A 19,915-nucleotide genomic window follows, 5' to 3' on the forward strand; every position below is an offset into this window, starting at 1 on the left:
CTTACGTCTTTGTTATACTTATTAAAATACCTAAGCGCACCAAAGCGTTAACTATACCTTTTTACCGATATAGACCAAAATAGCATTGTGTCCTTGGAAGTGACTACTGTGAAGATAGCATGTTATTTGCCATCGATATTATAAATTTTCAGTAGGTTTTTTTTATACAATTAAAATATTTGGGTCATTTGTGGTATACGCATACTTACTTACTATATTACTGCAAATGGACTGAGTCATTGAACAAAAAAAAACGAAAACGAAGCAATGGTGCTAATCGATAAAAGAGCGCCAGCTCACGTAACTTTAACTGTACAGTAAATTTAACTGTACTGTCTGTTAACCCGCAGTACATATTTTCGTATAGCCGAACAAGGCTACAAAATTTAAAAAAAATGTCTTTAAATAAGAAGAAGCGTAATTATTTTTGTAGATAGATAATAGAAGAGAAGGATGTAAAGAAAGTTAATAAAAATATAATAATAAATGGAGAATCACTAAAAATGGAAGATTCCACAGTTTTTCTGGGCATGACCTTGGATTGTAAGCTTCAGTGGGGTACCCATATAGATACACTAGCAGGTAAACTAAGCTCGGCTGCCTACGCCGTCAGGAAAATTAGACAGATTACTGACGTAGAAACAGCAAGACTTGTTTACTTCGCGTACTTTCATAGTGTGATGTCTTACGGGATCTTATTATGGGGCAAAGCTGCTGATATTGAAACTATATTCATATTGCAGAAAAGAGCTGTACGGTCAATATATAAACTTAAATCACGTGAATCCCTCCGTGAAAAATTTAAAGAAATTGGTATACTTACGGTAGCCTCACAATACATTTATAACAATATAGTATTTGTAAGACAACATATTAGTCTTTATAAACAAAAAGTGGATATAAACAGTCGACTTACAAGAAATGGTCATAAATTAGTGACATCTGCATATCGTCTGCGAAAGGTGCAGAAGTCATTTGTGGGATTGAGTATACGCTTTTATAATATGATTCCTAAGGTAATTTTGGACCTACCAATCCATAAGTTTAAAGAATGTGTTAAAACACATTTATTACAGCGAGGTTATTATACAATTGATGAGTTTCTTAATGACAAGGTTGCTTGGAAGCATCCGGCTCCGCTTTCATCTCTCACAAGATAGAAAAATGAATGTTAAAATATAAAATGTAAATTTTTGATGTTGGAAAAGAGCAACTGCTGAGTTTCTTGCCGGCTTCTTCTCGGTAGAATCTGCCTTCCGAACCGGTGGTAGAGTCACTACACACGGACAGACTTGACGTTTCAAAAGTGCTTGTATTAGGCCTACTTGAAATAAATGAATTTTTGAATTTTGGATGTTTGAGTTAGTCTTTCTTTTAATTAAATAACCAATACGTTGCGGTCGAAATGCGGAGGTTATTACAAAGGCAATTAAGACAAGTAGGTACGTATTAACTCAAAATACTATTCTGAGTTCGTTGGGTACAATCAACCCTCTGTTAAAGGTCACTGAACTCATTTACTGTAACATTATTTTATAAAATAATATAATAGTCATCAATTAATATTGAATTTATTTATTGATTCATGAATGCCACCTCTGATAATCGGTTTGTTAATTCTATCTAGAAGAACGCCTTCTGGGAATATATTTTTCACTATTAACCTAGCAAAACCAGCAGAACACAAATACAATCTTATATTTCCCTCAGTATTATCGCAAGCCATTATTTTCCTTAAGATTTTGTTCATTGTATATTGTGCTGCGTTTTATTTATAAGCGAACGCCCCTTAACGCAGCGAAAAGCTTACGCCAACGTAAATAGTAAGCATGATTACATAGATTTGACGGCAAAAATATATCGGGAAACACACACGTCTAACTTTTTACAGAATATATATTTGAGTATCTTTTCTTTTAATTGAATGGATACTATTCGTTGTTAGTAATAAAAGCTGAAACCGACGTAGGTAGGTACCTATACTAAATTCTCCAAAGTGGGTCCTATTAAATTACTGACTCCAGTTAACTTTGTTTACTAAACGCTTACTGCTACTGCCACACATCTCTCAAATAAACTATTTCATGGCATGCTTTAAAAACAAAAACAAACGCGGACGAAGTCGCGGGCAACAGCTAGTTGTAAATAAAGACGTTGGTGACTTAAAACGTTTCCGAGCACTAAACCCAATGGAGAATGCCGCAATACATCTGCCCTGCTCCTTATTGGAAAACTAGACAGTTGGCTTCAGCTAGAATAACTCCGTACACGTGTTTGTATTCCGCGATATTGGCTTTGCGACAAATATATCTTCATCCATTAGGACGGTGACATTTTACAAACTGTCTCTGCGCTATCAGTTCAATGTAGATTTCGGCTGTTTTAGACGATTGGAAATAAATAAAGTTCTATATATCCTAAGTTGTTACATGGATATAATCAATAACGAACAATTTTTCAAAATGAATCAGTCGGTTTTTAACAAAAAACCTCTGTTCCAATAGCTACTCTAATAACGTAATATGAAGCTACTAAGCTACGAAATAAGAAAGAAACTCAGACACGTGTTAACAGAAATCTAAATCAGCAATCAGGCACTCAGCAAACAAAGCAAAATTAGTTCTGCGGGGGTTCGCTTTGGCAAGTATTAGCAAATATTGGCTTTGTACACCAGAAAATAAAGCTAGATAATTTGGAAACTAAAAAGGAGATCTGCCTGCATATCGGAGCATGCAGTCTGAGATTATAAGATGATTTAATTCTACAATTAATTGTATGAACTTAATAGAAATGCTCAATATACCTACTACTTTCAGTAAGAATAGGCAAATTGGAAATGCAACAAAGAAGTCTTTTCAATTGTAACGGTCGGAACTCGGAAGGCGGCCGCGTCTGTGCATAACTGAATAGACATACCGACGTTGCAATACGTATTTCCTCTTAAAATAAAATGGAAGTAGGTTTGAATTAGAATAACGAGACATCTCGTAAAATATTAGTTTTTTTGTTTTAAATTTATATTTTATCTGTGAATTTTTCTTATCGTCTTTGATTTATTTTCTACAAACGGAATGTACACAGAAAAAGCTTCTGCAAGATTTGTTTACAATAGCGTTTCGTTTTATGAGGATTGAATCACAAACAACTACCGTAAATAATAAGGATTATTGGCGGACCCGGAGCGAAACAAGGGTTCGGTTTATGCAAAACTAACAAGTTTCTAGATGCCTCGGCACTCGCAAATAGCTTCACTGCTTACTTGGGTACGGTCACGTTCCGGCCAGTTTGTAAACATTTAAGTTTGTGAAGCTTTCAAACGAAATCGTGTTCCGCTAATTTTATTTCAGCGGATAGTATTGTATTTTATGATTAACAACTTACATTTGTTTCAATGTAAATTATCGTATTTTTCTAAAAAAGTCATTCAATGATTTTAATTAGCAGCAAGATGTTAGAAAGATAATATTTTGCAGCACCAGCTAGGTTTCCTATGAAAAGTAAAACAGTACAAGTGACCGCTGGGGAAGCCGCTCATTTGCAGTGTGCAGCATCTGGTGACGCTCCTCTGGAAGTAAGCTGGCGAAGTCCTCACCACCACACCATTGCTCATCACTTAGACCAAAGGTACTAGATTATTTGGTGAGAAAGACATAAAAGAAAGTCGATTACCTTACTTTTATATGATCTCATCCTGAAAAGTCAGAAGTGAATTAGGTACACAAAAACTAACATTTTTTAGATACACGATCCGAGAACAAGTTCTCGATGATGGTCTAGTGTCAGAATTAAGTATACTGCAGACGTATCGCCAAGACACGGGTGCTCTAACATGTCGTGCTTCAAATGCATATGGTCAGGATGAGATGCTCATACATCTCGTGGTACAAGAGGTTAGTACTTGTTTAAAAATAAGAATTTTTTGCTTAAAACTAAACTTTTTTCTTAAACTGTTCTCAATTTGAAATAACAACAACCTCTAACAAACAAAGTCAATCATCTAAAAGAAAACATTTCACAACTCGGCAGGTACCAGAAATGCCAAAGAACATACGAATAATAGACCAACAATCGCGGTCTATACAAATATCTTGGACCCAGCCGTACGCTGGGAATAGTCCAATTATCAACTACATAGTTCAATATAAAGAATCCCCTGGTAAGGTTTTTTTATATTTAAATCAATGAAAAAGACGCAGGATAAAAAATTCCCAAACTAAATCATCAGTGTTATCCTTCTAGAACCATGGCCAACAACGCCTCAAAAAGTTATAGTCCCCGGCAGTGTTACTTCAGCAAGCGTTCAAAACCTTCAACCTGCCACTTCATATCATTTAAGAATCATCGCTGAAAACCGTCTGGGACAGAGCGAACCAAGTCAACTTGTGCAAGTTACTACAACAGAAGAAGGTATTTTTTACCATTCACCACACATTTTATATCGAGATAACAATTATTAACCTGATCCTTATTTTCTAGTACCGAGTGGTCCGCCATTAGACGTACGAGTAGAAGCCAAAAGTTCAACAGAATTAACAGTTAGTTGGGATCCACCACAGCGGGATTTATGGAATGGGAACATCCTAGGATATTATGTGGGGTTTCAAGAAGTAAGTTAACATAGATGTTCCTAACAATCAAACAAAATTCTGAATCTGAATTAAAGTGGAATACAACATCAGACGAATGCCAGAACAAAAATAATTTCAAAATTTTTCTTCTACAGCTAAATAGCAATAGCACGGTCCTCAGCGCAAGTGGTCCAGGTGGAACATCGTATACCGTAAGAACTGTAGAGGGTACTGGAGTGGCGCGAGCTCGTACCACCTTGTCAGGTCTTCAAAAGCACGCGGCGTACGCCATCGTTGTTCAAGCATACAACAGCCGAGGCGCGGGACCTGCTTCACCGCCTACCACTGTTACTACTATGGAAGATGGTAAGTGTACTTATCTCAGTACTGCGCAGTTTTTGGTAACCATAATAATAATACCCCTTTTAAATGGAAGCTTTCGGTGGTACTTAGTTCTATCCTTAGCAAGCACCTCTAACTTTGCGGAGTACATTGATAGAAATATCAAAAATTTCTAGGCTTTAATGGTGAAGGAAAACGGCCGATTGGCGCAGTTTGCAGCGACCCTGCTTTCTGAGCTCAAGGCCGTGGGTTCGATTCCCACTACTGGAAAATGTTTGTGTGATGAGCATTAATGTTATTCAGTGTCTGGGTGTTTATATGTATAATGTAAGTATTTTATTTATAAAAAAAATATTCATTAGTCATCTACATATTTTGGGGCTAGATGGCGATGTGTGTATTGTCGTAGTATATTTATTATTATTATTATTATTAAATATTATGAGGAAACCTGCATGTCTAGGAGTTTTCCATACCTTTCTCCAATTCTAGTCGTGTATAGTCTACATATCCACATTTGGCCAGCGTGGTGGAATACGACCTAAACCTTTCTTATTCCCAGAGGAATCCCATGTCCTTTAGTAGGCCGGTAATGGATTGATGAGAAACCATATTTATTTATCTAATTTTTAGTGCCCAGTCTACCTCCCGGGTCGCTACAGTGTACAGCATTAAGCTCGCAATCAGTCCGTGTGACTTGGGAACCACCTCCAATGCGAGGACGTAACGGCGTATTGCAGGGATATCGAGTTACTTATGCTCCTGTCACCGACTGGTATGGTAAGTTCAAATGTTTTACCTTAAAAATGTATGTGTTCATAATGTAGCCAAACTTTATATTTTTCAATTACCTTACATTTTAAGAGTTAACAGTTCATTCAAATTTGTAGGAAGTGAAGAAGCAGTAACCAAGCAAATATCAGGATTGCACACAACACTATCAGGTCTGCGTCGCTACACAAACTATTCTGCGACCGTATGTGCATTTACTGCTGCGGGCGATGGTGTGAGGGCAGCTCCCGTCTACTGTCATACCGAAGAAGATGGTATACACACTTTTATCTTTTTCAAACAACCTTTTGTTTTAATAAAACAAAATTATTTCGGTTATTCTCATTAGGACATATTTAATTTAACAAATCTTTATTTGTAGTTCCATCGGCACCAGCAGATATAAAGGCGGTAGTATCATCACGAAACAAGATTTTGGTATCATGGCTTCCACCTGCTTCTCCCAATGGCGTTTTGGTTGGATATACTCTCTATATGAGTGTGATTGAAGATGGGAGGGAAGTGAGTACTGCACATGTGTTGCGGTCATGTGAAGTATGTTCGGTCTAGCATCTAACCATGAACTTATCATTTTTAGGAAGGCACCCACAAGCGCATGCTCTCACCCAGTACCTTATCGCACGATACATCTAGATCTCCACCTCGAGCCACCCACCAGTTCTGGGTGTCAGCTTCCACTCGTCTTGGCGAAGGAGATGCTACGAGAGTTGTTACTGTACTGCCCTCTGACTCAGGTAAATGCTTTTTAACATTGTTGTTAACTTTAATATAGCCTTTAGTTTTAAGGATTGGAAGATGGACTTATGCACTGCATTGTTTTCAGTGCCCGCAAGAATAACCTCGTTTAGCCGGAGCATAGTAACGCCTTGGAAAGAGAACATTTCCTTGGCGTGCAATAAAGTTGGTGTTCCGTCACCCTCTACGACATGGAGTATGAATGGTGCGCTTTTAGAATCAACGTTGAGAAAAAATGTATCACTCGATGGCACTCTTATAATCAGGTCAGCTTTTGATTTCTTGACTCAGTGGTATTCGAACTCTTTTACGCTGTAAATTTCACTGCACATTTAATATTATATTTTGCCTGCAGCATGACACAGTACGCAGACAGTGGTAACTACACCTGCCTAGTGGAAAACCCACACGGACGCGACGAAGTTACATACGGTGTAGAAGTTAAAGTGCCGCCTCAACCACCAGTTTTGGCGGTTGTAGATTCTTACGCAGACTCCTTGCATTTGCAGTGGAGCGACCAGGGAGATGGTGGCAGCCCCATTTTAGGTAAGTCCGTTTGTTCTCATGTAAACCTTTAAGTACTTAGACAAGCGACTGGGTTTAAGTAAATATATATTCTTTAGGCAATCATACTTCTAAATCATCATTGACTAATGATCAAAAATTCGGTTATTAACTTTATATAGTTCAGTATTTTTTTATATAACATTTTTTTTCCTATATTTCATTCATTTACATATATGCTTGCTCACGTAATATTTACGAATCATAAAAAAAAATTATTAAAAATTCCAGACTTCCCTTATTGATAGGAAAAAAAAAATCTGTACATAGAGAACTTGACAATTCTACCGTCAGTACAGTCAGTTAAATAGGTCCAGTTGTAATTTTCAGGCTACGTTATAAACTACAAGCGTGAGCACGGAGACTGGGAGGAACTGCAAGTAGAGGCCGGCACATCAGAACACGTACTTCCAAATCTTTGGTGCGGCACCCGTTACCAGCTATACATAACAGCTTTCAACCGCATCGGCACAGGGCTACCCTGTGATATTGTGCATGCCTATACTAAAGGCACAGGTATGTTTTCTTTATTAACATTGTTTTTCAACTGTCAAAAACTGAGTTATGCCCTTAAAGCAGTTCTGTATATCACAATCATACTTGATCGAACTGAAGATAGCTTTTCGAGACGTAGGCGCCGAGACGCTGGCGGATGTACAAACGTCAGCTCTGGACTACTACTGAGTTCTTAAAATCTGTAACTGTGCAGCCACAAGTGAATTATGTCAAGCCAACTTTGATCGCGCTACTGTTCTAGCCTAACACGATATTCATAATAACTTTTTGTCCAGTGCCTGTAAAGCCAAAACACTCGCAAATGATAACTCTTAACACAACAACGGTCACCGTATGGCTCGACTCATGGGGCGACGGTGGATGTGGAATTTTATACTTCGTCATAGAATACCGTGAGATCAGCCAATCGCAAGTGAGTAAACGTCGTATTAAAAAAGCTTTCTTAACTCATTTTTATCGATTCTTTTAAAATAGTCATCATCGTTAACAACCTATTACCGGCCCGCTACAGGGCACGGGTCTCCTATCAGAATCAATTTATTTACGACATAAAATTATTCCCGATTAATAACCAGGGAGTGGTTTAAAATGTAACACAAAGTGTCTTGTAACATCAGTTATCCACCTTGCCTTGTACACCTCAGTATCAGTAACTTCGTTGCATTAGTACATGAGCAATGAATGTATTTTTGTATTATTTGCATATTTGTTTTGTTTGTAACTTTCTGACCCGTTTTCAAAAAAGGAACAAGGTAATCTCCGCACGAATAGTGTAAGGATATTCGACTAACCTATTCTGTTATTTTTAGTGGCGCCTAGTCTCGAACAGTGTGCAAGCCACGGAGCGCGTTTTCAGCGTAACAGGATTATCGCCGGCCACACACTATCAGCTGCGGATTACGGCACACAATAACGCCGGACACGCTCTCGCACTTTACAACTTCACTACGCACTCGCTGAGTGGCAGTAAGTAAAAAATAACATATTGAATTATCGCTGGACAAAAAAAAAAATTATAGTATTGAATCCTCACAGCGAGAAATTTGTAGTTATGATAAATGAAAAAGGAACCCTGTACTTTATTTCTCAGTAGCAGCAACTTTTTGAACCAACCTTGCAGTACATAGTAAATAATATACTTAAAGCACGTTTTACAATGAGTTATTTTACACATCATGAGAAATTTTTAAAAAAGGTTGAAACCAAACACATTATTATTAATAAAATGGATATAAGCGATTTACTTACTAGAGTAGATACGGCAATAAGCAAAATTAGCATAGCGAATGTTGCAAATATTTTCTATCTTAATCCAGAGAACAAAGAGTATTTTAGCGTTACTAAGCAAGCATAGTGCAAAACAATAAACCAACATTGATTCATCCAAAATAAGCATCTAAATTAAAACTAAGCTGTTTCTACGGTTGTAGTGCTGGAAGGCGAAGTGTCACCCGCAGTCCCTGCAGCGGGCACGAGATCGTTTGGGGGTGCTCGTGTTTTGTTGCCCGCAGCGCTTTCTCTTCTAGTTTTAGCGGCATTGGTCGCGATTGTGCTTCTAGTACGAAGAAATAGTGAGTACCTAATTCATTATTTATGTCATATAAAAAACACAAAAATTGCGTTTAGTGTGGCAGCACAGTGCCAGATATTTTAAACGCTGCAAAAGGCATTTCATGTGTCGAATGTAGCTAATTCGAATTCAGTCGGGGTGGGGATCGGGATCTTCCAAACAAATATTCAAATTAATTTTAATAATTGCACTATACAAAATGATTCATTAATCCTCAGTTTATTTGTATATACTCAGTAATGGATAATATTTAATAAAGTTACTAGGACTGGCTGTTTTAATGTTAGCAGTAAGCTAACTAGTTCAGAATCTTTTATAGAGGATACAAGATTCCGGGTGTAGATAAAGTCTTGCATGCAACTGTTGATAATTAGGTATTATACATAAGTTGCATAAATAACTATCAAGCATTTGACCATGAATCTTGTTAGGAATATTCAATTCGCTCAATCATTCATCATAACGTTTCTTTATCGTCAGAAGCGGGTCCAACGGAAACTGCCCAACCAGAAAGCGGAGTCGGTGAATCTCCATCAGTCGCTCAGCTGCAAAACAAAGTTAATCGCGATCAGCAATACTTGGCTACCCGAGCGCAACATCCGGCACCGCAACACCATTACAAACACGCTTCAAATGGTACGCTGCTCACTAATTTAGCAACTTCCTAAAATCAATAACCGTTCTACTCAGAACTCAGTACGTGCTTAAGCATGATTTTGAATTTAGAATGATCAATTGGTTTCAGAATATATCGAAGATATTTGCCCATACGCAACGTTCCAACTCACAAAGCCTAATGCCTACAGCGAAAGCAGTTACAGTGGGAACGTTTACAGTGGACCATACCACTCCGTGCGCGGTTCCTTCGTCTACCACGACCTCAAGCAAAACGATAAATATAAAGTAGGATTTTATTTCATAATATGTATTGTAGACAATTTATATTTATTTATTTAATATATTTGTGGTAAACCACGGTATTGTTTCCGATCCTGTCTTCCTTATATCTATATTGTCGTCTTCACTAAGATTTTGTTTCTTGTCATTCACTTTTTAAAGCCATTTTTATTACTGGTATTAAGATTATAACTCTCAAAAAAAATACTACATAAAACATTTCCGTTTTACAGGGTAAAGAACCAGAATATACAAAAGTACGAAGAAAAGGAAATAGACTTAGAGATCCACATTCCGAAAGTCAAGGTACGCATTCCGTAAATAACCTAAGTCGAATAAAGCTTGTTTATAAGTAGTTAGGTACATTAGTTTTATTTTACGTAGATGCACTTTCTATAAATTAAGTTTAATTTAACCCATTTAAGTTATAAGTATTGATATTTAAATTTGACAAAATGATCGCCTTTTATGCAACCTGATGGGAGCGTAACTGGTGTTGTAATTTATAAAGGTAAGCATGCACATAATGTATTGTATTATCCTTATTAATCTGGTTTTTTTATCATTATATGTATTTATGTATATCTAGAACTCTTCTTCTCATAACCGCCATAAACTAGATCTATTGAATGTAACCGTTCATTTCCTCAGCTTTTAAATATTCAGCATTCATCCATCTGTCGTCGATGTTACATTTCCATTGACTCTAACAAAAAAATACTATCACGTCATACATCTTTTTCTACTCAGACACTCTTTACGTGCTTTTTTCGCTGTGTTAATGATATTACAAAAACGACAGCAACCGTAACTCTACATGCCATTCTCCTTTCATATTGAGCATGACAGATTAGTCACATACAATTGTGGTATCTTAAACCTCAGTTTCTGAAAGCAAGCTAAGCAAATTATCTAAAATAGCGTTTAAGATGATAAATAATTAATGTTACTGTTGATCAAACGCCAATCATCTTTACGACACCATACTGCGAAGAATTGCGTTGCAAAAAACCTTAATGACCCACTAGTGTCGGTAACCCAAAATTTGTAATGATTAACGATTAAGACTAATTCCATTAAAGATCGGCGTTTTCATAAACTGGGGGCAATTTTTTAAAATTTTGGACCCAAAAAATTATTTATTGTCGTTTACGTGATATCAACACAGCGTCATGTCCTAAAGTAATGAGCTTTTACTAATAGTATTGTTGTCGTTACGTTACAGAGTCGGACAACTTGGGATCAACGGACTCGGAGGTGAAGAAGATACTAACGCTGCACCTGCCAATTACAGAATACGAGGACGATGCGAGCGACGACGCGAGCGCTCCTCATTCTGACAGCGAGCCGGGCGCGAGGTTGCGTCCTGCACACCCTACCGCTTGTAATTGAAATTTAATCTAATAATCGCATTAAAAGCGTGTAATAATCGGATTCGAATTCGGCTTGTTGCAATCTAAAATTCACTTCCTGTGGGTGTAGTACGAGAAGTCGAATAGAGCATCCTACCCCTCTGACCAGCGTGAATGGGCAAAACTTATGCCCATTCACGCTGCCTTACTTCAGCAGTGTACTGTTTATAGGCTAACTGCTTCCTGCGTTGCTACCCAAGGCGAATAAGTCGTTCAGTTGCTATGTTAGTACGCGTAAAAATACGAATGTTCCTGTCAAGCACCCTTGGGAATTTGATGGTTTATCCAGGACCAAAAGTAGCCTATGTTACTCTCCATACTTTTAACTAACTTTGTACCAGAAATCGAGTGGCCTGGTTGCTTTGTTAGGGCGTAAAATAAGGACAAACTTACGGCCGATTGGCGCAGTGGGCAGTGAGTCCAAGGCTGTGGGTTCAATTCCCACAATTGGAAAATGGTTGTGTGATAAACATGATTTTTTTCTGTGTCTAAGTGTTTATTAGTAAATAGTATTATTAAATAGATAATAAGTATTTCAAAAAAAAGAAAAGTATTTATTTGGGAACCACAGAAATAACAAACATTTTTAAATAATAAAAAGAAAATAGTTAAATACAAGAGAAATAAATGTGTTTTGACCGAAATTGGTCTCCACTTAGCACACACTACGCCTTTGGGACCATAGGACAATGCCATAGCGCTGGCGGCATAATATAAGTACATAAAAATTTTGATCAGTCATCTTAAATAAATATATATTTACGCGACGCGTACCTAATGAAGTGACAGGAGTCACGTGATTTTAATTTTGCATGCGTATCTGATTTCTTTCAGTAAAAAACTAATAGGTTTTCGCTTACACAGATCGGTCTCAGAGACAAATCCTTTGAAGTATTATTTTGGTTATTATTTACGCTTTGTATATTTCTTTAAACACACTTACGCATTTAGCATATTGGTATGGATTGAAAATGATTATTGTAAATAAAGGCAAGCTAATATGTTGTACAGACCCGAGTGTTGAGCGGGAGGAGTCGTCGTCGTCATCAGGCGACTCGGTGGGCGGCGTGGTGCGGAAGGCTTTTCCCTCGCGTAAAGGCAAGGCGGGTGCACTTGGCAAGAGGCACGTGCGGTCCTCGAGCGGCTACAGCAGCCATAACGACGAGACAACGTTTAGGTGAATCCATTCACACTTTGAAAAATACACGTCAAAATAGTTTACACGTTATTATATGAGACATGGAATCTAGATCGAAGAGCGTTTTTACAAAACGTTACCTCATAATAAAGTATTTTATCTATTTGATATTCTTTGGAGAGCTTGTAATTTTATATGACATTTTAATTTGCGAAACAAATTGAATGGTGTATATATTCGCTAAACCATCTTTGATACTAAAGTCCCCAGCTTTAAGAAAAGTGCAAAAACATCTACAAGATTATAGGTTACTTTGTGAAAACGCTCATCAATTATTGTATATCTAGTTTAAGTTTCAAGTTCTTTGAAGATGAACAGACGCAGTTACTTTACAGATGACAATGAACGACAAGATTAATTTGCTGCAAACCACCGATAAAATCTTACAACGACAATGACTAAGTACTTTTTATTGTTTACATAAAATTAATTAAAATATCAAAGAAAATTATTTTATTAATGTGGAGTTAAGAAACAGCTACTCATATAGCAAATGCGATATTTAATCGGTTGGCAGTGTATCAATAAATTAATTGGAACCATAAGACTGCTAAATTGTATACAATGTCCTGCTATGTATTTTTAATTTATTATAAGTATAATCTTTGCATGGTGTACCTACAATAAATCTTTTCAATATGCGTGCACTGCCCGCTTTTCGACTAAAAGTAATCAAGAAAATATTAGAGATATCACCATCATACACTAATAGTATAAGCGGTGATAGCCTAGCGGTTAGGACTTCGGCTTCAATTTCGGGAAGACCGAGTTCGAGCCCCAGCAAAAACCTCTAGCATTTCTAAGCTATGTGCGTTTCAAGCAATTGAAAACCACTTATTTTAACGGTGAAGAACGATATCCAGAGGAACCTGCATGCCTGAGAGTTCTCAATAAAGTTCCCAAAGGCGTGTGAAGTCCACTAATAAGCACTTGGCCAGCGTGTAGGATTAAGGTCCAAATCCTTCTCATGTCGAAAGAAGACCCATGCTCTGTAGTGGGCTTGTGATCGATATGATGATGATGATGATTTCACTTCTATTATTCAGTGTAAGTCTGTACGGGTAGTCATATTACGGTTTGTAGCAAAGTAAACACTCGTCGTTCATTGTGTACTTTTCTAAAGTGATACTTTAACTGTCGCAAGTACCTACTCATTTAGGACATTTAAACATTGCATTTACGTTAAGCTACTTGTATCTTTTATAGGTGGATTGGTAAAAGCGACAGTGAAGTCTCATTTTTGGGCTTGGTTCCCTTTGCGCACCCCTATCTACCTTATATATCAATTTCAAAAACCAATAAAAGTTTTACTCACTTAATCAACATTTTGATAAACAAAATACACATACAAAATGAACACCTTGTACATAAAAGTGTAATTAAAATGTACCTAAGTACCCTCACTTTCAGGCAATTCGAAATACTGAAAAAATATGCACACTTCTTTTTTTGTAAAAATAATATTACGTTTTATGCACCACTTGTACATAAGTATCTCGTTGGTCTAGTTGTGAGCATGAGATCCTGGGTTTGATCCCTGGGTTGGGCATTGAATAGACATGGGTTTTTCTATCAAGAATTTCTTAGTACCAGCCCGAAATCTGGAAATTGGCGGTGATTCGCCCCCGTTTCTCGGGGAGCTCGATAGGATGTCTATCCAGCGCCTGATCTCCTTTCGGTCGTGTCGTATCTACCGTCCGATCGGAGAGTGCAAATGAGTTTGCATACATGCTTGAGCACTATAATATCTCCCGCTTAGTTGAAAAATACCGCTGGAGTTTGACCTCCGTGGCCGAAGTCGGTTAGGAAAAACTATATACATAGTCACCATTTCGAAATACTGGAAGAATATTTCACACAGTGTAACACAATTGGCTTTAGATATAGTACCAAAATAACTCCTGGTATTACACAGTAGCAAAATATTTCTCGATCCAGTATATCGAACTACCCGTCGTACACCGAGCACATCCACCCTCCGTCGCGGTTTTCAGACGACACCGAGCGAGAGGGGCTCCCCCGCCGCAAACGCGCCCACGCCCTCGCCAGCGACCCCAAGATGACACGCGAAGCCTTCCAGATTAACGTGTGAAACACCCCTAACTAAAGGTAAACCCCATATCACTGTGGAGACCTGACTCCTAGTGCCAAATTTTGTCAAACTGTTAAGCGCCTCGCAAACGGAGACACTTTTATTGGACGCTGTTTTATGTTGGATATTACCTTTATTTATTTTTATGCAATACAATATCAATTTCTACCTGTGCAGGCATATACTCAGTTATTTCCAGCGTATCTTATAATGTTAACAACGTTTTCATTTTAATGTAAAGTACCTTTGTTTAAAAATAGAAAAATTAAAAATTGGTTTACTATCTGTGTTGTATTATATAAGAACTTAACACGTTAAAGTGAGGTAAAAAATCGTTTACATTATGAGACTCATAAAATCTTTACTAACTGTCAATATCGGTTTCCAGTTTATTTCTTTTAACACAAACAACTGACCTCTTTATTACCACTAGACTACCTGTTCTTATACAAATGGCAGCTGAAATTTAGTCTCCATTTGAAGCGCCATATTTAACATACGGAGAACTGTGGGACTATTACAGTGCTTTTGGTAATTCGAATTTGTATACTCGTAATGCAGCATTACAACTTACAGCGTCATAATGGCGACAATTTGAGACGAAAAAAGTGGCAACAATCTATTAAATGATCAAAAAAGATCAAACGGATTACAAATAAAAAAATGGTTCGTGCAAGGAACTACAAACGAAATATTTTCCGTTGTAAATACATACAATATAAATAATCCATGATATTGTACTCAAACACTCTAGAAACATTGTAGTAGTATATTACATCATGCAGCAACCTGCAATCATCGTAAAACTGACGAAAAACAGTCACCTACCAAGTGTCCAACTGTTAGTAGTATCCAAGAATAGCAACTTATAATCGTGCCCAGTTGCTGTTACTGGACACAGAGACCAGAATTTTTTACGATAGTGTCTTGTGTTGGTAACAAAAAGTGTCTGCGTTTGCGCATCGCCTAACGTGTTTGGATGATAAATGCACTGTTTGCAAAATAATATGTAGATACGCTTTCACTATTCCAAATTCTTAAGTAATATCTTAAGAATTTGGAATAGTGAATTACCATTTGATCTGAATTATCAGAAATTGGTTGGCTACAATATAGCGTATCTATATATTCGTCAGAATAACGTTGAAATGTATTTTTTGTAGTCTCGTTACTTGAACAAATTATTCCTCAATTTTTATGGAATTAAAGCTGAAAATATTAAGGATTTTTAACGAAAATTGTGATGATTCTACATGACAATTGTAGTCTGATTTTACTTATGATGTACTCTGCTTTTGTAATTTATTTGTGGGGTCATATCTATTGTATACATGTATTATTTGAAAAACTCAAAGTCGTTCCTATTTACCTATTTACTGTCATTTTTTGGCAATTAAATGGTAATTAGTTTTATTTATACTAACATTTTTCTGGATTTACGATGCACACTAGGCTGACCCCACAAAAATTATTGCCAAAGTAACATAATATTTCTAGTTGTGTAAATATACTGTAGATAGATAGTAATAGAAAATAATTATTATCAATGCGAGACGGTCGTCAAAAAATCTATGCATCGAAAGAATATCGGTCTAAAATTTTTTGGTACGTTGGAGGGATATTATACAACGTAAATGTATATTCATTTTAAAAATAACGATTTTTCTTTCTCAAATTCATCTAAATCTTTAGGTACATACCTAATTATGTTTTAACTTAGCCAGTTTAAGAAAATCTCAATTACTTATTATATTTTATGCTAAAAAAGACCTCCATAATTATGCCTATTTCTTCCCAGAATACAGAAGAACCACACCAATATTTATTTATTTTCAACTTTGGTGAAAGCCAGAACTGTGGAAAGAATTACAAAAATTGCGTTAAGGGTTTATAATGCATCCATACCGACTCAACCGACACTATAATGGTTTATAAACTAATATGCATGCGTAGATTTCTTACGGTCGTCTCTTGGATTATTATAGTATTTCTATTATAAGAAGTCCCTTTAAAAAAAATCGACAATGTTTCCATTCTAAAAAATCAACAACATTCCCGTAATTCGAAATAATATAAATAAAATATTAATCAACATTTTCAAATAAAAAGAATGATTGAATACTCTGATATGAATTGACATTTCACTAAAAATTTTTCGAATATTCAACTCTTCAAAAATAATGAAAATATTCCTAATATTTATACGGAAACGTTTACAAACTAGTAAGAAAATGCGACTTTAATGGAAGTGAATTGATTGATCGTGATTCAAGAAAAAACGATAGTAAGTAATTTGTAAATGTTTATTTTTGTGGACTTTTTCTAATAAAAATGTTATAGTAACACATAATATTACAATAATCATTTTGTACTCTGTACTCAAAACTCCCGAGTTATATAACTTTATGGATACGTTATTGAGATTGTATTATTACAATAATATATTCATGAACAATGAAAGAGAAGTGTCGAAGAGTTTAAATTAGAAACTCGAATGACGGCGTTTTGTAAATATTGTTATGATAAATGTGTATTGGATATCAAACTGTAAAATTAAGGAGAACAATAATTAAAGTAAATTTATATTTTAAAAGTTTATACTTAATGCCTTATTGACCAAAGTCGTAAAACTAGTTACAGATACGATTCAAGAGTATCTCATATTTAATTATTGGTCTAAGAGCCGGTGGACGGTTTCTTCTTAGTGCATTACACCGGTGCCAATTGAAGTGTATCCAAGAAACACTGATCCTTTAATCAATGAAATATACACGGTGACTTTATTTTTCGTCATGCAACAGTGACCCAGTAAATGATTCTAATGTGTACTATTGGTAAAAATAAAAAACAAAAAAAAAATGAAAAAAATTAATAGTTTGGTGTATAAGGAGCATCCCATATCAAAGTTTCAGCGACGCAGTACAGCGGCGTTATTCATTCAATCAGTTTCATGCAGAAAAACAATATATTTGAAAAGTTATTAAGCTACTTCCAAATTTCTAAATACTACTAGGTACAGAGATAATTTTCTCATTTCTGTCACTGGTGTAGTAAATAAATATTGCTTAGAGTTACTTTAGATCGGATAGATAAAAGGGGCTGTCAATGTTCGACGATAACAAGAACACTGTGTATATATTATTGGTATTTTAGTTTATGTTCAAATTGTAATCGTGAAAACTGTTTGAATAAATCGTTCGTCAGCTCTCAGTCTATATGGATTGTTTCATTGTTGTAAAGTTTATGAAAACATCTCGTTTTCATTGGGAGAATAAAAAATCTTATCGCTGTCTATAAATAATAACCTTAAGACGTATGTAAATGGTAATTTTAAATACCCTACCTATTTAAACGTAGATGTAATATGATCGAATGTATAAAATACGAAAAAGTGTTTGTTCTCATGTTTTCACATACCTAATTAATAATTCTTAATGTCTAAATGAAAGTATTTCAACGTATTTTAATCCATTATTAAGATGACATAATATTTATCTAAATTTATTTAAAAACATCGATTAAAATCGTTTGAATATTTTTATTTTTACGTGAATGTTGAGCGAAGTTACAAAAATATGTGGTCATAATAATATTCAAATGGGCAAAATTGTATTACATAATATAAAGGCGTTTAAATTGCCATGGCAAACATTTGTAAATTTAATATAAAGAGGGATGTATTTGTATCCCGTTATTTATTTATTATCTAGAATATCACACCTATAAAATCTCCAAGCTCCTCATAAACAAAATGTACACCTTAAGATTCAATATTCCAATGAATATAGAATAATTTTTAACATAAGTGTTATGGAAGTTTGAATCTTAAGTACTGTTGAATAACATACCTTATTCTATATATCAGCTCTTAAACTACAATAAGGATGTAAAATAACGGTGTTAGAATATACAATCCTCATTAACAGTAACACAAGACAATACACTTACCTATAGTTTGGTGAATACGGCAGAAAGTTAACTTTATAATATTGTATTGTGGAGTGGTATTGGAACAATTGTTTGAGATGAAGTCAGAACATGCGTAATACCTAAATTCCATAGTTGTCGAGAAGTTACCTTTATATATTTAACCTACATACAAAGGCAGATTTGCTAACAAAAGTAAGTATGTCCATTCAATATTTGATCGGCCTAAAAAATTAAAAATATAAATCCTCCAACAAATAGACAAAGACAACAAAATGAAACAGTTTATCAAACAGTAAATGTCATCATACAGTTTTTGTAGTGATATAAAAGGTTTCTTCATCTCGAACGCGCTTTTCGTAATAGCACTCTCACTTTACCGCGTAGTTCTAGATTGAGTGTTGCAATACACGTTTTGTACGGTACGACACGATTTTTATGTGGGATTGCGTGTTTTTTTTATATAATTTACAATCGTTTACGTTGACTCTCTTTCGTAATTCCAACGAAGACTGCCCTATATTTAATTGAGATCTATTTTATATAATATAGTCACAAATACCTAATGCTAGTTAATCGAAGTTAATCATTTAGTAGTTTTTAGCAAATGTAATTAAGTTCAATGATAATTATTTATATCGAAAAACAGTCATGGATATGAGAAATAATCTTTAAAGTTTTCCAAGCAAATTGTTGCAGATTATATCGAGTTATGAGTACATACGATGACATTGGACTCCTCACATTGGAATTTGCTTAATTAAATTTAATAATGTCGGACACGTACGATGCTTAGCAATAGGTTAATAAATATAAGACCACAAACGCACAAGAAAATCAGGTTACGTTCACTTTTTGTAAAAACTTAGATTTTGTGTACAGATTATTAACTGCAGTACTTAATTCATTCACTTTCTAAGTATAAACATCAAAAGGTCAGGTCTTAAGTTAGTTATTTATCTATTTATAAAATCTACAGCCTTATATAATGCCTAAAAGCTTCTAAGCAATTTCAAACAAAGCGTCCAACATTTGTAGTTGCATTCTCTACATGTGCGATCAATCCACACGGCTCGAAAGTTTGAATTAATCTTTTAATTGGTGGAAAGCTACAAACGATATGATGCCCTGATTTGACCTTCTCTGTTATCGCAGCGTTTCGAAAAAGACCTAGAACAAAAAAACTAACACTAACACCCGAAACTTCTTGACACCTTTTGCATTTCTTATCCTTAAACAATTCTCCTATCAAACATTTTCTATGCGTACACAAGCAGTTTTTATACTCGCAACACTTTTTTG

The 19,915-nt window shown here is 35.6% G+C and overlaps 1 protein-coding gene across 1 annotated transcript in view; it reads left to right on the forward strand.

Annotated features, from left to right (window-relative positions):
* The window catches only part of LOC120633183 (Down syndrome cell adhesion molecule-like protein Dscam2), a 68,973-nt gene extending 54,285 nt beyond the window's left edge, over window positions 1-14,688 (forward strand). The window contains exons 15-37 of the mRNA XM_039903314.1: window positions 3,474-3,624; window positions 3,740-3,890; window positions 4,027-4,156; window positions 4,240-4,407; window positions 4,477-4,607; window positions 4,724-4,934; window positions 5,544-5,690; window positions 5,801-5,956; window positions 6,064-6,203; window positions 6,280-6,436; window positions 6,526-6,703; window positions 6,793-6,983; window positions 7,332-7,517; window positions 7,793-7,929; window positions 8,327-8,483; window positions 8,948-9,088; window positions 9,568-9,723; window positions 9,833-9,990; window positions 10,218-10,290; window positions 11,210-11,368; window positions 12,408-12,573; window positions 13,399-13,406; window positions 14,513-14,688. Of these exons, the coding sequence (XP_039759248.1) occupies window positions 3,474-3,624; window positions 3,740-3,890; window positions 4,027-4,156; window positions 4,240-4,407; window positions 4,477-4,607; window positions 4,724-4,934; window positions 5,544-5,690; window positions 5,801-5,956; window positions 6,064-6,203; window positions 6,280-6,436; window positions 6,526-6,703; window positions 6,793-6,983; window positions 7,332-7,517; window positions 7,793-7,929; window positions 8,327-8,483; window positions 8,948-9,088; window positions 9,568-9,723; window positions 9,833-9,990; window positions 10,218-10,290; window positions 11,210-11,368; window positions 12,408-12,573; window positions 13,399-13,406; window positions 14,513-14,679 (3,419 nt within the window). The 3' untranslated portion in view covers window positions 14,680-14,688. The remainder of the gene's footprint in view (window positions 1-3,473; window positions 3,625-3,739; window positions 3,891-4,026; window positions 4,157-4,239; window positions 4,408-4,476; window positions 4,608-4,723; window positions 4,935-5,543; window positions 5,691-5,800; window positions 5,957-6,063; window positions 6,204-6,279; window positions 6,437-6,525; window positions 6,704-6,792; window positions 6,984-7,331; window positions 7,518-7,792; window positions 7,930-8,326; window positions 8,484-8,947; window positions 9,089-9,567; window positions 9,724-9,832; window positions 9,991-10,217; window positions 10,291-11,209; window positions 11,369-12,407; window positions 12,574-13,398; window positions 13,407-14,512) is intronic.
* Window positions 14,689-19,915: the final 5,227 nt, after the last annotated feature.

The sequence above is a fragment of the Pararge aegeria genome, chromosome 21, assembly GCF_905163445.1.
Source record: "Pararge aegeria chromosome 21, ilParAegt1.1, whole genome shotgun sequence".
In the NCBI taxonomy this organism is placed as follows: Eukaryota; Metazoa; Arthropoda; class Insecta; order Lepidoptera; family Nymphalidae; genus Pararge; species Pararge aegeria.